The sequence below is a fragment of the Solanum verrucosum genome, unplaced genomic scaffold (assembly GCF_900185275.1).
Source record: "Solanum verrucosum unplaced genomic scaffold, falcon-dt-bn FXZP01001278.1, whole genome shotgun sequence".
Lineage (NCBI taxonomy): Eukaryota > Viridiplantae > Streptophyta > Magnoliopsida > Solanales > Solanaceae > Solanum > Solanum verrucosum.
This window is the reverse complement of record NW_026020317.1, coordinates 278,312-293,504: the sequence shown is the minus strand read 5'-3', so window position 1 is coordinate 293,504 and position 15,193 is coordinate 278,312. Positions and strand designations below refer to the sequence as shown.

The following is a 15,193-nucleotide window of genomic DNA, read 5'->3' as shown; positions in this document are numbered from 1 at the left end:
GATTTACGGATAGGAAAAAAAACCAGATAAAGAAATTATGAGAAAATGTCAAATTGAAGATTGAATACTAACCCTCATATTAATTCAAGAAGAAACCCGTAAGAATCACTCCATTCCGATCTCTAGAACTCCTGATATGCTCAAAATACCAAATGAACACAGTCTGAGATTTTATAACAGTACATGGCTGTTATGCACCAGAAAAACAGCAGTTAATCTTTCACTAAAAAGGCCGTAATTTCCTCATACGATAGTGAAATGACCCGATTCTTTTTTTTAAATGTCTTAAATAATGATACGGACCTGCTCGTACAATCGGAGCTCAATTTCATGCTCGTTTGCCCAGTCAAATATCATTTCTACTCGGTAAACAATTATTTCTTATTTGCGATAAAAGTCCAATCTCGGGTTAGCGAAAATGCACCAAAATTTGCAGATAAGTCCTATAATTCATGCTCAAAATTTCAGAACCTTCGGAATAATTTTTCGACCTTTAAAACTAATAATGAACCCTTTAGTTGCCTCGATTTGCTGAAATAGTGTCAAAGCATCCAAGAAGCTTAAAAGCTCACCCAAAACTCATTTGGCACTTCCCGAACACAAACCAAATATGCTACTAGCTTGAAAATGACATTTCGGACTCAATGAAATCGTCGGAATTTGAATTCGAGGTCTCCTTGACCCGGTATCCGATAAGGCGTCAAGAAACTTACTTTATGCTCAAAAACTCGAAACGCACTCGGGGCCTCTAAAAATTCAACCAAGACTCATTCTAGACTTAGAATCACCCCCTGAATCCAACGGTGCCCTCGGAATTCCATTTCGAGCACCGAAACCTCATTTGTTGACCAAAGTCAACTCTTGATCAAAATTTCACAATTTTTGCAACTTAGGACCTCAAATCTTCGTTTTAACTCCAAATTCAACTCCGTAAATTTTGATAGACCCGTTTCGACATTCTAAAACTGCTGGAATCGACGGAAATCCGATTCGAGTCTCGAAACTCCAAATGACTCGAAATAGCACTTTTAACCAAACTTTAACTCTTAAAAACTCAACTTTCCAAAAACTCAACTTTTCATCAATTTTCCTTCAAACCAACTTCGAAAATACAACAATTAGGACTCGGGGCAACTATCGGGAGGGGTAAAACGGTCATTTTATGAAAATTTCCAAAAATGACCTTTAGGGTCATTACAAAGAGTTTTAAGCTTAAGTTGATATCTTCCTAATGCTGTTGTTAATCTTTTCCCTCTTTTCTTGGCATGAACTCTCTAGTTTGAGTCCAATTGGACTCCTCCTCTTGCATTTTCCTCTCCCAGTCGACTCTCCTTTAAACCAATTGAAGGGGAAGTTAATATCATTGGGTTGAAACCCAAGTAATACCAACGGATCAGTGGCAGCAACCAGCAGCAACAACAGCTCTAAAGAGCTAAAATGAGGAGCAAAATTGGGTTAAAACCTCTAAAAGACAGCAGCAGCAGTAGCCTTGAAAAGGCTGAAATTTGATAATTTATGGACTCTCGAAAGTCCACCAAGTGCAGCAGATTTGCAGCAGCCTCGAAGGGCTGGAAATAGCATTTTTTGGACTTTAAAAAAGTTCAAAAACAGCTCCAGCAGCAGCAAATAAGAAGCAGCAAGAGGACTTAAATTTGTCCCAATTCTATTCGCACTTTGTCTCCATCATATTGTGATTTTGTGATATTTGTTTTTAACTTCTAACATTTATTTTATCTAACTTAGATGAATCCTTGGAAGTTTTTAAGTAACTCTTCTATTTCGTTAGTTGTTTATTTTAAGTACTTAAATTTTCAAAACTCTTTCAAGTTAGGCAACTTAAGCTCTTAGACTAACTTGAGAATTATCCATATTCTTTCATAGTTAGTAATTAGCTTTGAATCCATGTTTATGAGTTTGAATTAACTATTTAGTTCAAATTTTGACTAGGATAGAGTTGTTAAGTTTTCTTAAACTAAATTAGTTCTCTTCTAAAATAACTCAAGACTTTGTATGAATAACGTAAGGATTTTTTATATCCTTTCATAGTTGTTAAATAAGGTTCCTTGATCCATGTTGGTGAGTTAGAATTAATCGTATGGTTCAAAAGTTGACTATGGATAAAAGTTTCAAGTTAGGATTATTTTTGAAATTTTAACAAGCATCAAAAGATTTTTTATCTAAGTTTCAAACAAGATTTTTTATAAGTAATTCTTTTATTTTACAAAATTAGCCAAATTTTTAAATCTGGCGGTCAATCGCGTGTTAGCGGATTCTCTAAGATGCCTAAACCCTTCCTTAGAGAATTAATTGATTACCCGACTCTGGTTTATTCAAATGTTTTCTTTTAAAAATTATCCTTTTTAATGGTTTTCTTAATTTTTTCTAAACAATTAAGTGGGGACTTCCAAATTATATTTTTTTCCAAAACTTAACGAAAATTGCCAAAGTTGCGAAATTGGTTTCGAAACTTTAGTTTTCGAAATCGGGTCGTAACACTCATTAAAACAATCATTGAGTTCTTGAAACTGCCAATTGATAATCTTAAAAAATACTTTCACATGATAATGATGTGAGATAGTATAGTCAACAACTTTACGTCGAGATCTTTCAAAATTAACATAGAACTCATCAAAATTAGGTATCAAAATATTTTACTTAACACAAAATGCAGACACATTCTCGATAAGTGGATCGCAACCTTCATCCTTTAAATCTTGCAATCGTTTATTCATCACTTTAATAAGTAGAATAACATTTGCAATATCTTGTTCTTTTATATATAACGATTCATTAAGCTCGTTTGTGAGTGTCAAAATATCTCTCATTAAATGCAATATGAAAGCAATCTCAAATGCTTGACAGACTTTGAGATATTTTGTTGTCTTAGCTTTTTCTTCAACAGATTCAGAATCAACAACAAAATTATCAAGAAAATCAGTTATAGAGTCAAATTTACTAATGAAGTTCTTAAAATATTTATAATGTGAACCCCATCAAGTATTGACAGCTCTAGCAACACCAAGTTATTGATTCAATTCCTTACCACTTTCAATCTCACCCATATCAAGTGCCTCTTGAACTTTTTCTACTTGATTTCTCGAAGTTCATTCAAGTATTTAAAAGAACCTCCCGCTACATTTAAGATATTAAAAATCAATACAAGTTCACTACATCAAATATGTATTTTTAGCGGCAATTAACACTCTTTGTATATGTCCCTAAAGCCTTTAGTGACATTGGTTCTAATGGTACTTAACTAATGTCAGTAAAGACTTTAGCACTCTTTATTAATGTCAATATTTATTGCCACTAAAAGTTGTTTTTGTTGTAGTGGTTCTCCAACTTGAAGACATTTTTTGAATATTCCAACGAGAGTTAACAAAAGTAAATGAGCAAAACAATGAATTGAATGAGCCGGTCTTTTTTCTTGTTAAATCAAAAAATTTAGGCAACTTAAACACCCTTGCATATTGCTAGCTCTATCATAGAATTGTCCCCATATATAAGATAAACTCAAAGAATATTGCTCGAGATAGTTAACAATTGCTTCTTTCAAACATAAAGCACTAGTATCACAAACATGAATAATTCATATGAATTGTTCCACCTCAAACCTCTTTCTCAACATAACACAAACAAATCATCATCATTTGCTTCTTACGTGATAACATCACCAGATTTGTTAACTAGTAATAAGAAATAATCACCATTTAGTTTCTTCATAATAACTTTAATTATTTCAAGCTTGCATATAGTGATAATATATTTTTTACTTTTACGAGAAGTCAACTGGTCAGTTTTTGAGCCTTTTCAACACAAGTTCATTAATTTTATCACACCCCTTCACATACCATGAAAGAATTTCAAGAAAGTTACATTTGTTTAGTGATGATTCATCATCACGATGTCCGCGAAATGTCAATCCTTGATTCAAGAGAAGTCTCACCACTTTAACTGAAGCCTATTAACGAATTGTGTGCTCAAGCTTGATTTGATTGGATAGCTTAACAAATGCAGCCTGAATTGATTGCTCTTGTCGCATTAGATTATCATACTTCTTTTTTGCATGATTGTGAGCATTGTTTAACTTACAACTATGCATATATAATCATTTCATTTCGTTCCAACTCTTGAACCCTATACTTGAAAATTGTTAGAATTCGGAGCAAAAACCACGTAGTTATACACCTTTGGGCTTATGTGGCACTTTATGACTCCACGTAGTTCGGTATTGGTTTTTAATATTGGGTCATTGGGTAAATCGATAACCATTAAGACTATAGTAATTTACTACTTTTACCTATACAAAAATATTAAATATTAATCTCAATATCTTACTAGTTATGTCTTTAGCATTTAGCCTTCAATTCATACTTACTGTGACTTTGAATTCACAACTCCACATAATACAAACCATCAAAACTCAAAATCTAAAGTAAGAACCACATTCCTCTTAATTTCTCTTTGTGTTACACATGTATAGTTCTTTTCATGTTTGTTATAATTGTTTCTATTTTATGATCATTTGTAAGTTACATTATTGTCTTGTCACGAAAAATTTATTATAGAAGTCATCTATTTATTTGATAAACATTTTCTTATTGGTTAAACCGAAAATCTAACCGTTAAGAACCAAAACTAATTAATCGAAAATCGATAAAAAATATCTTATTGGTTTAGTGTATTTAAAAATCGATAAATCGAACCAATAATACATAACTTCAAACCAAATCGATCGATGCACACTCCTACGCTTAAGAGGTGTTTGGATGTCACGTAAGCCAAAAAGGTGTACAAAATTACAAAAAAAAAAAAAATTAGCTCGAGAGGGTAATAGGATCTTAATTTAGTTAATGTGTCTCTGAAATTTTAGTGATAGTATATGGGGTACTTGTGTCTTATCCCTTTTTATTAGAAGGAACTCAAAAATGAAATTTAAGCTCTTCCATATAAATTACAAAATCACAAAAATTATCACATCCCATTAATACAGTATATATTTTTCATGAGTACCTTAGTTTTTTTAAAGACAAAATTGGTGGCAAACAAGAAAAACATTGGAGGACCCTCTTAGTTTATCCCACAACTAAGTTACTTGGGCATCACAAGACATCCTATAAACATAAGAACTTGCTGCCACAGAATATTAGAGACTGCTCTACAAACATGACTTGCTTCCCAATGTAGATCCAAAATTTAGATTTTGAAATGTATATGTATTTGTTTTTCGCGCATATATGTAGAGTTCGACCCCAAATCATTGGATTCTGTCAAACAAGCGAACCCGTTGTTGATCCGTCACTCTTTACATCATTTTGTCATCCTCGTTATCATTCCCCTTTGATGCAGGAGTAAGATTATGTTGAGGTGCAGCGTTCGTCTTCCTTTGTCCTGCCTCTGCCAGTCGTCTAAGAAGATTGGTGACTGTAGGAATGAACTTTGTTGCTAAAGAGAGAAATCCAGGAAGCTGTCAACACATGTATACAAGATCAGGTAACAAAAAGATTTTAACTTTAAAAGCTTTCCACATTGTGATGTAAGAAATGGAAGTGCACCAATCACGGTTTTGTATCAAGTCCATTTCGTCCAAATCTAAACGATTAACTCTAAAAATGTTGCAGAATAGGAAGGAAGTTACAAATGCGTCTCGTTATGTAAGATTACAACTAATTTGTATTGGCAATTGTAGTTTTGAATGAAAACAGAAGTCTAGAAAGTCAGCTGCAACAGTAAATGATATGAAGTATCATATTTTATGACAATGGAGGAAGTTTACAATGATAATACTCTATGTGATCAGCAAAGATAGAGAGCTCGTACCAGCTACTTGGTCAAACTGCTTCTAATACAACAAAACTGAACTTTTTAACCAATCAGATTCAATACTAAAAAAAAAAAAAAAAAAAAAAAAAAAAAAGATTCAATACTTACAGCACCATTGCGAAATTCACCAGAGATGTCCAGTTGCACCCAGAGGGCTTTCACTAGTAGAAAGGCAACAAATATGACTCCCAAATACAAAGGATTCCTGGAAAGAGTAAAACCAACATGAGCTATGGGATCACGGTGGGTACACCCCATCATCGAGAGGATATAAAAGTCTCTACTCGTCAAACTAAGTGGTATCATGACTAAGAGTGTCAATATTAGTCCAAATTTCTTAACCCACCCAAAATTCACAGGTTAAGATAAATCCGTCTTTGAATTTGATATGGGCTAAAAGAGTAGATCCTAACAAGTTAATCTCAACCTCCATTTCAAGGCCTATACTAAAAGTACTGAATAAATTACTCAATTCACTAGATAGAGAAGGAAGAGAAAATAGAGAAACTTCTACCTTATTCTAACATTAGATTTAGAGGTGGTCTTAAGTTGGGCAGGTTGGGTTATGATCTGCTATCGAATAAATATGTGACCAAACTAATGTGTACCCGAGCAAATTCAGCTGTACTTCTTACTCATGATCCACAAGTAGGAAATGATACCTCAACAGTGTCATGAATTCATTGAACCCCAGAATAAGCAACGCGACAACTGCCCATGGAGGTGGTAACCAATTGTTGTTCCTCTTGCTGGCCTCCTGAAAGTTTAAAAATAGACAATCAGAAGTTAAGCACAAAGGAGTCTAATAATATTACAACCCTGAAGAGAAAATTATATCTTGATGAAAATATCAAATAGAGACGTCATAACACATGCTAAGAAGAACTGCTATGTTAACATACAATTGACAGGCTCAGAGAATCGTTGGAATCAAATTAAAAGGCAACAGGGTAACATAAGTCAAAGCTGAAACTTTTCTTAAGCCAGTGATAAAACATTCAAAATTGTTTGATTCAAATGTACTGAAAAGTGTTGTCAAATGCGAAAATGATGAAAAAAAAAGAGACTTTAAATGCAAAGTGCAATTACCATGATCGCTTTAGTTAAAAGGTGCAAAATGAATAATATATAAAATATTAAATGTATGTGTGGTATATATGCACATTCATACGTTTAACTGATGCAAGAAAAATAAGTAGAATCAAACAACAATTATGTGAGTAGAGCAACTGCAAGATTTTCAATTAAGTGAAATACTGAAATACTCCATATGATATAAAAACATCAAATTTGGAAACCCATCCATTATTTCTGATGCAAATTTAAAATTTCTAATATAGATTAAGTACCTAGTTTCTTTATATTTTCTAAATTATTGCTCTTAATCACTGGTATAGTTATCCAAAACATTCTCCTCCTTGTAAATTGGTCGGATAACTCATAGGTACATATACCAAATCCTTTTTATTTGATTTATTTCCTTAAAATATATCATTTTGATGGACATTGTATGTGATTCAGTGTTACAATTGTCAAGACTGCATCAACTATTTATCGTTCTCGCTCGGGAGCCAAAACGAACACGCCTACTACCTACTGTACTGGACCTTCGACAAGGCATTCTACCTTTGTCGAATCGGAACCAACACCACTTCATTGCGCTCGAACAGTTGAGCAACTTCCGTGCACAAATATAGATTCATTCCTCGTACCTAGTCCAGCCTCACAACCCTTCGCGGGTTCGTAAGAAGTCAGTCTTGAATTAAGAAAGAAACATTAGTTGGTTTGTCATTGTTAAGGTGCATGCCTTGGTGCCTCCCGCGGCAGGCACCTATCTTTCCAAAGCGCTATAACTGTTCTATGCCTCATTTCAGGGCTTAGGCGTGCCTCAAGATCACTTCCCCTGAACTGAAAATCAACTAAAGGTAGTGTTAAGCTATGCAACTTGGGCATAACTCAACCCCAAAAGCTAACTCATGAGGGGAATAATTGTCAAGTCTATTAAAGAAACCACTCAGTCCTTTAAGAGAATGTGGGACTCTTCACACACACAAACCCTCATGCCCAGAGTTGGACATCTAGAGCGTGGACAATTTATTATGGGACCCAACATCGGAAATAAGAATTGGCATGGGTCCTACTCTGATACCATTTAAGCTATGACATTTGGGCGTAACTCAACCAAAAGGTAGCTTATGAGGGAGGATTGCCCAAGTCATATTAAAGAGACCACCCATCCCTTAAAGGGCCAATGTGGGATTTTCAGTTAGGTTTACTCCAGCTTATCACCACTCAAAACTAGCACTTCTACTCCTAACACAACAGGTAATCAACCACCAAGTACAAAAAGGTACTCACCCCCTCAAATTCTTTGGTACATAATTATCAAATCTCTGAAGTTTAATGTACAAAATTGCATCAAATTTATTCCTAATAACACTCTGTAGCATGTTTCCAGCCACCATCGTATACATTCTAGTTATTTGGAGTTTTAGAATCTGCCATAATGACAAAGAAATTAAGTATACAAAGAGTGAAGTCCTAAAAGCACATAAATGAGTGCAAGATGTAGGAGAACGTGCCTGAGCAGCAATGGCTTGTGTAACAATATATTCAGTCTCAGTGTTAAATTGCTTCCACAATGATTTGCATTGGATAGGTGTGATCAAAGTTTTTGATGCAGAGACCTGCAATCAAAAGTTAACCAGAAGATGATATTTGATAGGTCAAATATGGATAAAAGAAAAATTACTCAATAGAAGTGTAATTTCAAGAGAAAAACATTTGCATGCATCTTTCTGATCTTGCAGGTCTAAGTACCAAAATGAGAAAGGTAAACAAATGAAAATGTTGGACCAAGCTGCAAGGTTTGCATAGAAGGGTATATAAAGTACTGCACTGTTACGTCACAAAAAATAGTACTGCACTGATAAAAATTGACAATTTAGTTGATGTTTCAAAGCAAATATTCAAATTGTTTGAACTTTATGAAGTCACTTTGACCATAACTTGAATAATCTTGCTCTCTTCTTGTAAATAACTTCTAAGGAAAACCAAATTATCGACTAAGCAAGTTACCTCATTCCAAGTGCTAGAGGCCAGAGGATCAAGCAATTCAGTGCCTTTTTTGGTTGAAGCACCTGGCTTTCCATCCCCAAGTGCAACAGTCAGTGTATTCTCTATGCTATCACGTTCATCTTCCAGACGAATTGCAGCCATAACTGACATGAGCTTCAAAGACTGAGGATAGAATTAAAAAAACAGAGATTTATGTGATATTCAAACCTTAAACGACACCAGAGAAAAGAAAGATATATTCAGTCAGTCATACAGCTGATCTGGCAGTTTTGGTAATAGCTCGAATATTTTCCTTTCCAGTCCAAATACGTGGCATTGAATCAGAATCATAGCTAAATAACATTGAAAACCTGTCATAATTTTCAAGTCAGTGGCATATATTTTGTATGAAGGTATTCAATGTCAGAACTCCAGAACAAGACGATCAAATATCAGTACCTATCCTTCATACGAATCAAAACCCTTCCAGCTTCTTCCTTTGTCTTTGCTTCAACTACTCCACGTGCATAATCCTTCAATCTCAAAACCATACTATCCTTTGTTTGTTCATCCATTTCAAAACCAGAAAGTGCGGCCGAAAAACCAGTGAGTGCTGTGTCAGTCTCACGTTGAAGCAGTTTTCTCATTGCTGGCCATGTATCGTCACCAGCTCCATCTAAAAGACCCTCAACAGGTCCAGCTAATGCGTCATTTAGTTTTGTCTAGACAAAAACTCTCATTCAGTGCCAGCATAACTACATCTAAAGATACAGTTGATCTCAAAAGGCTTCCCTCAGTTATTGTTGTACTCCCTCCGTTCACTTTTACTTGTCCACTATTCCAAAAATAGATTTTCACTTTTACTTGTCACTTTTAACATATCAAGAAAAGACAGTTATTTTTTTCCAATTTTACCCTCAACATTAATTACTTATTTCCAAGATCGAAGACTATTCATCAATTAATATGGGTAATGTGGTAAAATATTAATCATTGTTTCTTAAGGGACGTGTAAAGTTCAAAGTGGACAAGTAAAAGTGAACGGAGGGAGTATCATCTAAGTTCCAGTTGCAACAAAGTAGTAATGTTGTAAGAGCCATTCAGATATCAGATGGAAATGTATTGTCATATTAAACTTCTTTTTCCAGGCAAATGTCAAATTACTTGGATCTAAACATCCCAGTATCAAACATTAGCAATGGATTCAATCCCGACATTTAGTAAATTTTGAGATGTAGCACAAGGACTAAAATATAAAGGTTATTAAACTTCATACCTCATAGAGAGTAGTAACTTCAGCCAGCTTGGCAGTACGAGCTTCAGCGATATGAGCATCTATATCACGCTTGAGCTTATCCCTAACTCTGGACGAGTCCCATTTCGCTTGGTCAATAACAGCATCTGCAAAATATTGTATCAGTAGACTGATTTCAAAAAACAATCTGCTGGGATTAAGGTCAACATATTACGCTAGGCAAATATATCAGCCACCAATGTTTGTCTTTGTTCACTTTGATACCTACAAGCTCAGCTAGGTGTTTGCTAATGAGTGATCAATACTGACAGATAAGATGATCGCGTCTTTGGAACAGATTAAATAGAGTGGGGTTACAGCAATATACAGGTTATTCCTGTACCTGCACATTCTTCATCAAACTGGGACATAAAAGTCCCAGTGCACTCACGAGCAGCCATTGCGAACCCTATACCTCCCTTCAATTCCCTATCAAATGCTTCTTTGAATCTTTGCAAAGTATCAGATCGTATGCGTCCCAGCATAGATTGGTAGGCTGGTTGGATGAGCTACAAACAAAAAAAGAATGAATCATGAGGTTGGTTAAAGAAAATGTTTTTTCTTGATTAGAGAAGATGCCCATCTGAGAGGGAGCATGATGTATGCAGCATTCCCTGCATCAAGTTGCATATTTCTGCAATCATCAGCATAGTTGCATGAGAATCTTTATTGTATAGGTATAATGAAGATTAGTTGATACATCACTCCAAGGAACAAACTGGAGCTACTTTGTTAGCAAAAGGATTGCTTCCACCATACCAAGTGACGATTTGAATTATTTTAATAAGCAAAAGGATATTTCCATTTCAAACTTTCATATCCACACATAGTGACATCTGAATGTAGGAATGATGGAAAATTGTTAGGAATGCAGATGAAACTCATGGAAGAGTTTCTGAACTTCGATGTGAAATTTTCTGTCAAACTAACTTTCATCCATTGTTTAAATAAGTTTTCCACTTCCACTTATCGAACACACTATCTTAAACTTGCCTAGTAAAACTCTATCATATAGACTGAAATGAAGGGAGTATAATTTTTTCTAGTGGGGATGGAAAATGCAATGCCATCACCAGTTCATGAACTGTTACATTAGAATTGAAAGTCGTTAGGTATATTTAGTCCTAGTAGCTGTCATCAAACAAAAGAAATCCGCCAAGTTTTGAACAGTGAAACAAGTTTAGGGGAGAGAAATGTCTAGCACCACTACCTGAAGCAATTTCTCTTCCAACTGCTTTCTCTTTGAAGATCTCACTCCTTCGTCAAAGAATGTTGCCTCTGCATCATATCTGAAAAGGAAAAAAATCTTATACTCTGCTACGTGCTTATTATTGTTAATATGCATACAAGTTCGTAACATGTATATCAAAGAAGATGAGTACAGAATTATGCATATACGACATGATTCTGCACAATTCCAGAATGATTCACAGGTTCAACTTTGCTTATAGCTTTAAATTGTCAGTCTTTCCTTTGTCCTAAACTCTCTTTCACATTACAACTTCCTTCATGTGTTTTTAAAAGTATTACCAGGTATGCATCCAGGCTCTTTACATTGAACTATACAAGGCAAACCCAAAACTAAGACGTATCAATAACACAATACCATAGCCTTAGTAACAGTGCAGTGATCAAACATAATTTTGTGGTCCCCTCTCACAACAAGAGTGCTCGAATGCATCCTTCTCAAGGGAAAGAAAGAGAACATTAAGAAACATCACCATATAGATATGCTTCCCTCAGACATAAAGATACTCCTTCCGATCATCATTTGGTATCTGAAACGTAGTACAGCTACTTTGGTGTGTATGAGAAAGAATGAGAAAGGCAAGAAACTCATTTCGACGTATGAAAATATACATGCATAGAGTTATAAAGAACGCTAAATGAGATAGCGTTCTTACTCAGATAAACAAGTGTTCAAGATTGAGCTAAGCTTCTTCCCAAAGCCCCCCACAGGATGAGATTGCACGGCCTCTTTTAATTGACACCACTCCTAAAACAAAAGATAAATCATTACATGTGAGTACCGATGTTCCAATTGATTGATGAAACAATGTGCAGTTCACTAAATATTTAATACAATTCAAATACCTCATTTTTCATGAAGGAGTCATATTTTTCATTGGAAATTTCATCACAGCGCACTGTAGCTACCATAACCTGTATTTAGTTTAAATCAAGCACATCAACAAGGATATAATGATCAGCTGAAACTTCAATTGAGCAGATTCAGGGTACATAACCTTATGGGCAGGGAGGTCAAGGTCCCTATTCTCTTTTATAACCTCCCACATATGCTGCGCACTAAATGAAAAGCCTGAAGCAGGAACAACTCCCCGTCTATCTCCAGCAAGACCTCCAGGTGCAATAGAATGAAAGAATCGCTGTCTTAGACTAGCCACCTTTACAAGGATAACAAGGATAAACATAATCTAATAACCCAAAAGCTCAAACAAAAGAATTGGTAATCTGAGTATGTCGGCAAACACTATATACCCAACCAAACAGATTCAAAATAGAGTAATGAAGACGGGGGAATCAACTAATTTCCAGTAATTGATTTGTGTCTACCTGCTCTGTAAATTGCTCTTCCTTCTCTTCATAACTAGAAAGAGCAACAACCTCAACCTGGACATTTAATCAATTTCATTACATACATATGCATCAAAGAAAATCATGCAACAAGAAATTTATGAGAGATCTTAACTGAAGAGACTCACGTTAAAAAATTCACTTAAAGGTGTTTCCTCGTGAGCTTGTGGTTTTGGGACGGAATCCCATATCTACATCAAATAGAAACAAATAAGAATCAACAATTGAGTCCACAATAGTACGTATACTATGAAACATGGCTATGATACCTTCTGAATATCTTCCCTTAAAACAGGCTCCAAATTTTCAAGCGGAGTCTACAAATACAATGGAAAAATCAACTGGTTAAACAATCACCGGATACAATTAATGTAGGAATATCTTCAACTGAAAAATCATCCATGAGTGAAGAAGGAACCTACCCTTGTTTTATCACGTATAACAAACAGCAGTGTCGTTTTTCGAGGACTAAATAACCGCATCATAACCTGTTAACGTTAATTGGTAAATCAGTGAATCAAAATATTCATACAAGGTACCACCTTGTACTATACCTGAAAAACAGTCTTCAAAAGAGGTTTATTTGCAGCTTGTTCACGGCCAATATCATGGCACCACCTGAATTTGAAACTTATAAACAACTTGTCCATTTGGATATTCTTTTTTCAGGCTTTAATTAATCTCAAGTGCATGTAATTCACACACTAAAAGAAAACTTACATATTGATTAGCACAATATCAGAAACAGCTAGCGCAAATAGGGCACTTTGCTTCTCAAATGTAGTGTCATCCTACACAAAACATAAAGTCTGAATGAGATATATAGAGAGCATTCAATGAGCATTGATAGAGGAAACTTGGTGGCTACAAATCAATCATAGAAATTTGAAAATTACCAATATAATATGGAGTAGCTAACAGTGGATATATAGACAGTTTAACACAGAAATAAGTACGTCGACCAAGAGATGAGGGAAGTCGAATTTAAAAGATCTCATAAACCAGCAAATCCATGGAAATTGTTCCAACAAAAACATCTTGTTGAAGATTGTTCTCAATTATCTCAGTGAAGCATTGTTGAACGCAGCAAAAAGGAAGATGTGAAGATTGTGGATTCCGAATTGGAATAAACCACTTCATACTGGAAAGGTAGTAGGACAAGGCAGCAAAAGGACAAACAGTGTCCATATTAGGATGCAATAACTATACATATGCAGCCACACAATAGGGTACAACACTTTGGGAGAAATACATATGGTGTTTTATATATAAACAAACATAGGAGCTACATTGAAAGCCAAGCATGGGCAAAAAAGAATGTGGGAAAGCAAATCATCATCGAGAAAGTCAGTTCGACGAACCTCTCCACGCTCTCTCCCATCAGTGCCCTCTAAATCCATAACAAGGGTGCACGGCTCAATCCCAACACATCGACCCATCCAGATACCTTTTGTGGTTTGTGACCTGAAAAGAATATTAATAATGCTCACTTTTATAGGATACACAGAATTACCATGATAAGCTAAATGACTAGCCCATACCTTCCTTTATAAGCATCCATCTCTCTAAAGTTAGTACCAAATAGATGATTTAACAGTGTACTTTTCCCTGGAATGATCTCATTCGAAGTTAGCGAGAGGAATGAAAATTGAGTCAGTTAAGAATACGGACAGACAGTCCAACAAGATAAATTTACATTAGTAGATTACAAACTGAAAACTGGAAGATAGCAATTGAGTTCATCTAGAAAAAATTAATACCGCTACTTTGTGGGCCCATGATGGATACTATAGCATATGAAAGACCACATTCTGCCAATTTAACTTCCTTTATGAAACTTTCAACTCCAGTAACATTGAAGACTCCATCCCCATCAATGAGGTGGGTGGAACAACATTCATCATTTTTATCTGAAAGCATATGTTATAAAGTCAAAAAGAACCCAACTTTAAAAAAACCTTAGATTGAACCAGCATCCATTGTTTGGAAACAAATAAAATCCACAAGGTATCACAAATTCATAATTCTATATAGTAAGATAGAAAAGAGAAAGAGTTCACATTTCATCCTAACTGAAGGCTACAGAGTCGAGCTCTAAGTAAGAAGGTACATCATATCAACCCATAAATAGGATTACAAAAATTGTACTATTCTCTATTAGTTCAAAATTTTATAAACTAAAACATATACATGTATACTAATTATTAAAACCAATCCTTTTGGTATTGAAGTCCTTGCATAACAACATTTGTATTACTACTATTTAGTGCATAACAGTTCGTATATTATCACCCCAAGGTAACTAATTCGCAAAGCATACCTTCCCTACTCTGGCTGTCTGGCACATAAATATCAAAAAGAAAACAATAACATAGCCAGTGTAATTCCACAAGTAGAGTATGGGGAGGGTGTTGTATACACAGC

The 15,193-nt window shown here is 35.0% G+C and overlaps 1 protein-coding gene across 1 annotated transcript; it reads right to left on the bottom strand.

The window, feature by feature from the left end:
* Positions 1-5,230: 5,230 nt before the first annotated feature.
* LOC125835351 (protein ROOT HAIR DEFECTIVE 3-like) lies at positions 5,231-14,689 on the bottom strand. The gene is made up of 22 exons (XM_049514471.1): positions 14,530-14,689; positions 14,311-14,377; positions 14,131-14,233; positions 13,490-13,560; positions 13,324-13,387; positions 13,192-13,257; positions 13,039-13,086; positions 12,898-12,960; positions 12,749-12,805; positions 12,421-12,579; positions 12,269-12,337; positions 12,079-12,170; positions 11,385-11,463; positions 10,518-10,683; positions 10,157-10,281; positions 9,340-9,602; positions 9,155-9,251; positions 8,902-9,063; positions 8,406-8,510; positions 6,486-6,580; positions 5,932-6,028; positions 5,231-5,467 (listed from the first exon to the last, which is right to left on the bottom strand). The coding sequence occupies exons 1-22, from the start codon at positions 14,687-14,689 to the stop codon at positions 5,306-5,308; spliced, it is 2,370 nt and encodes a 789-aa protein (XP_049370428.1). The 3' UTR covers positions 5,231-5,305.
* Positions 14,690-15,193: the final 504 nt, after the last annotated feature.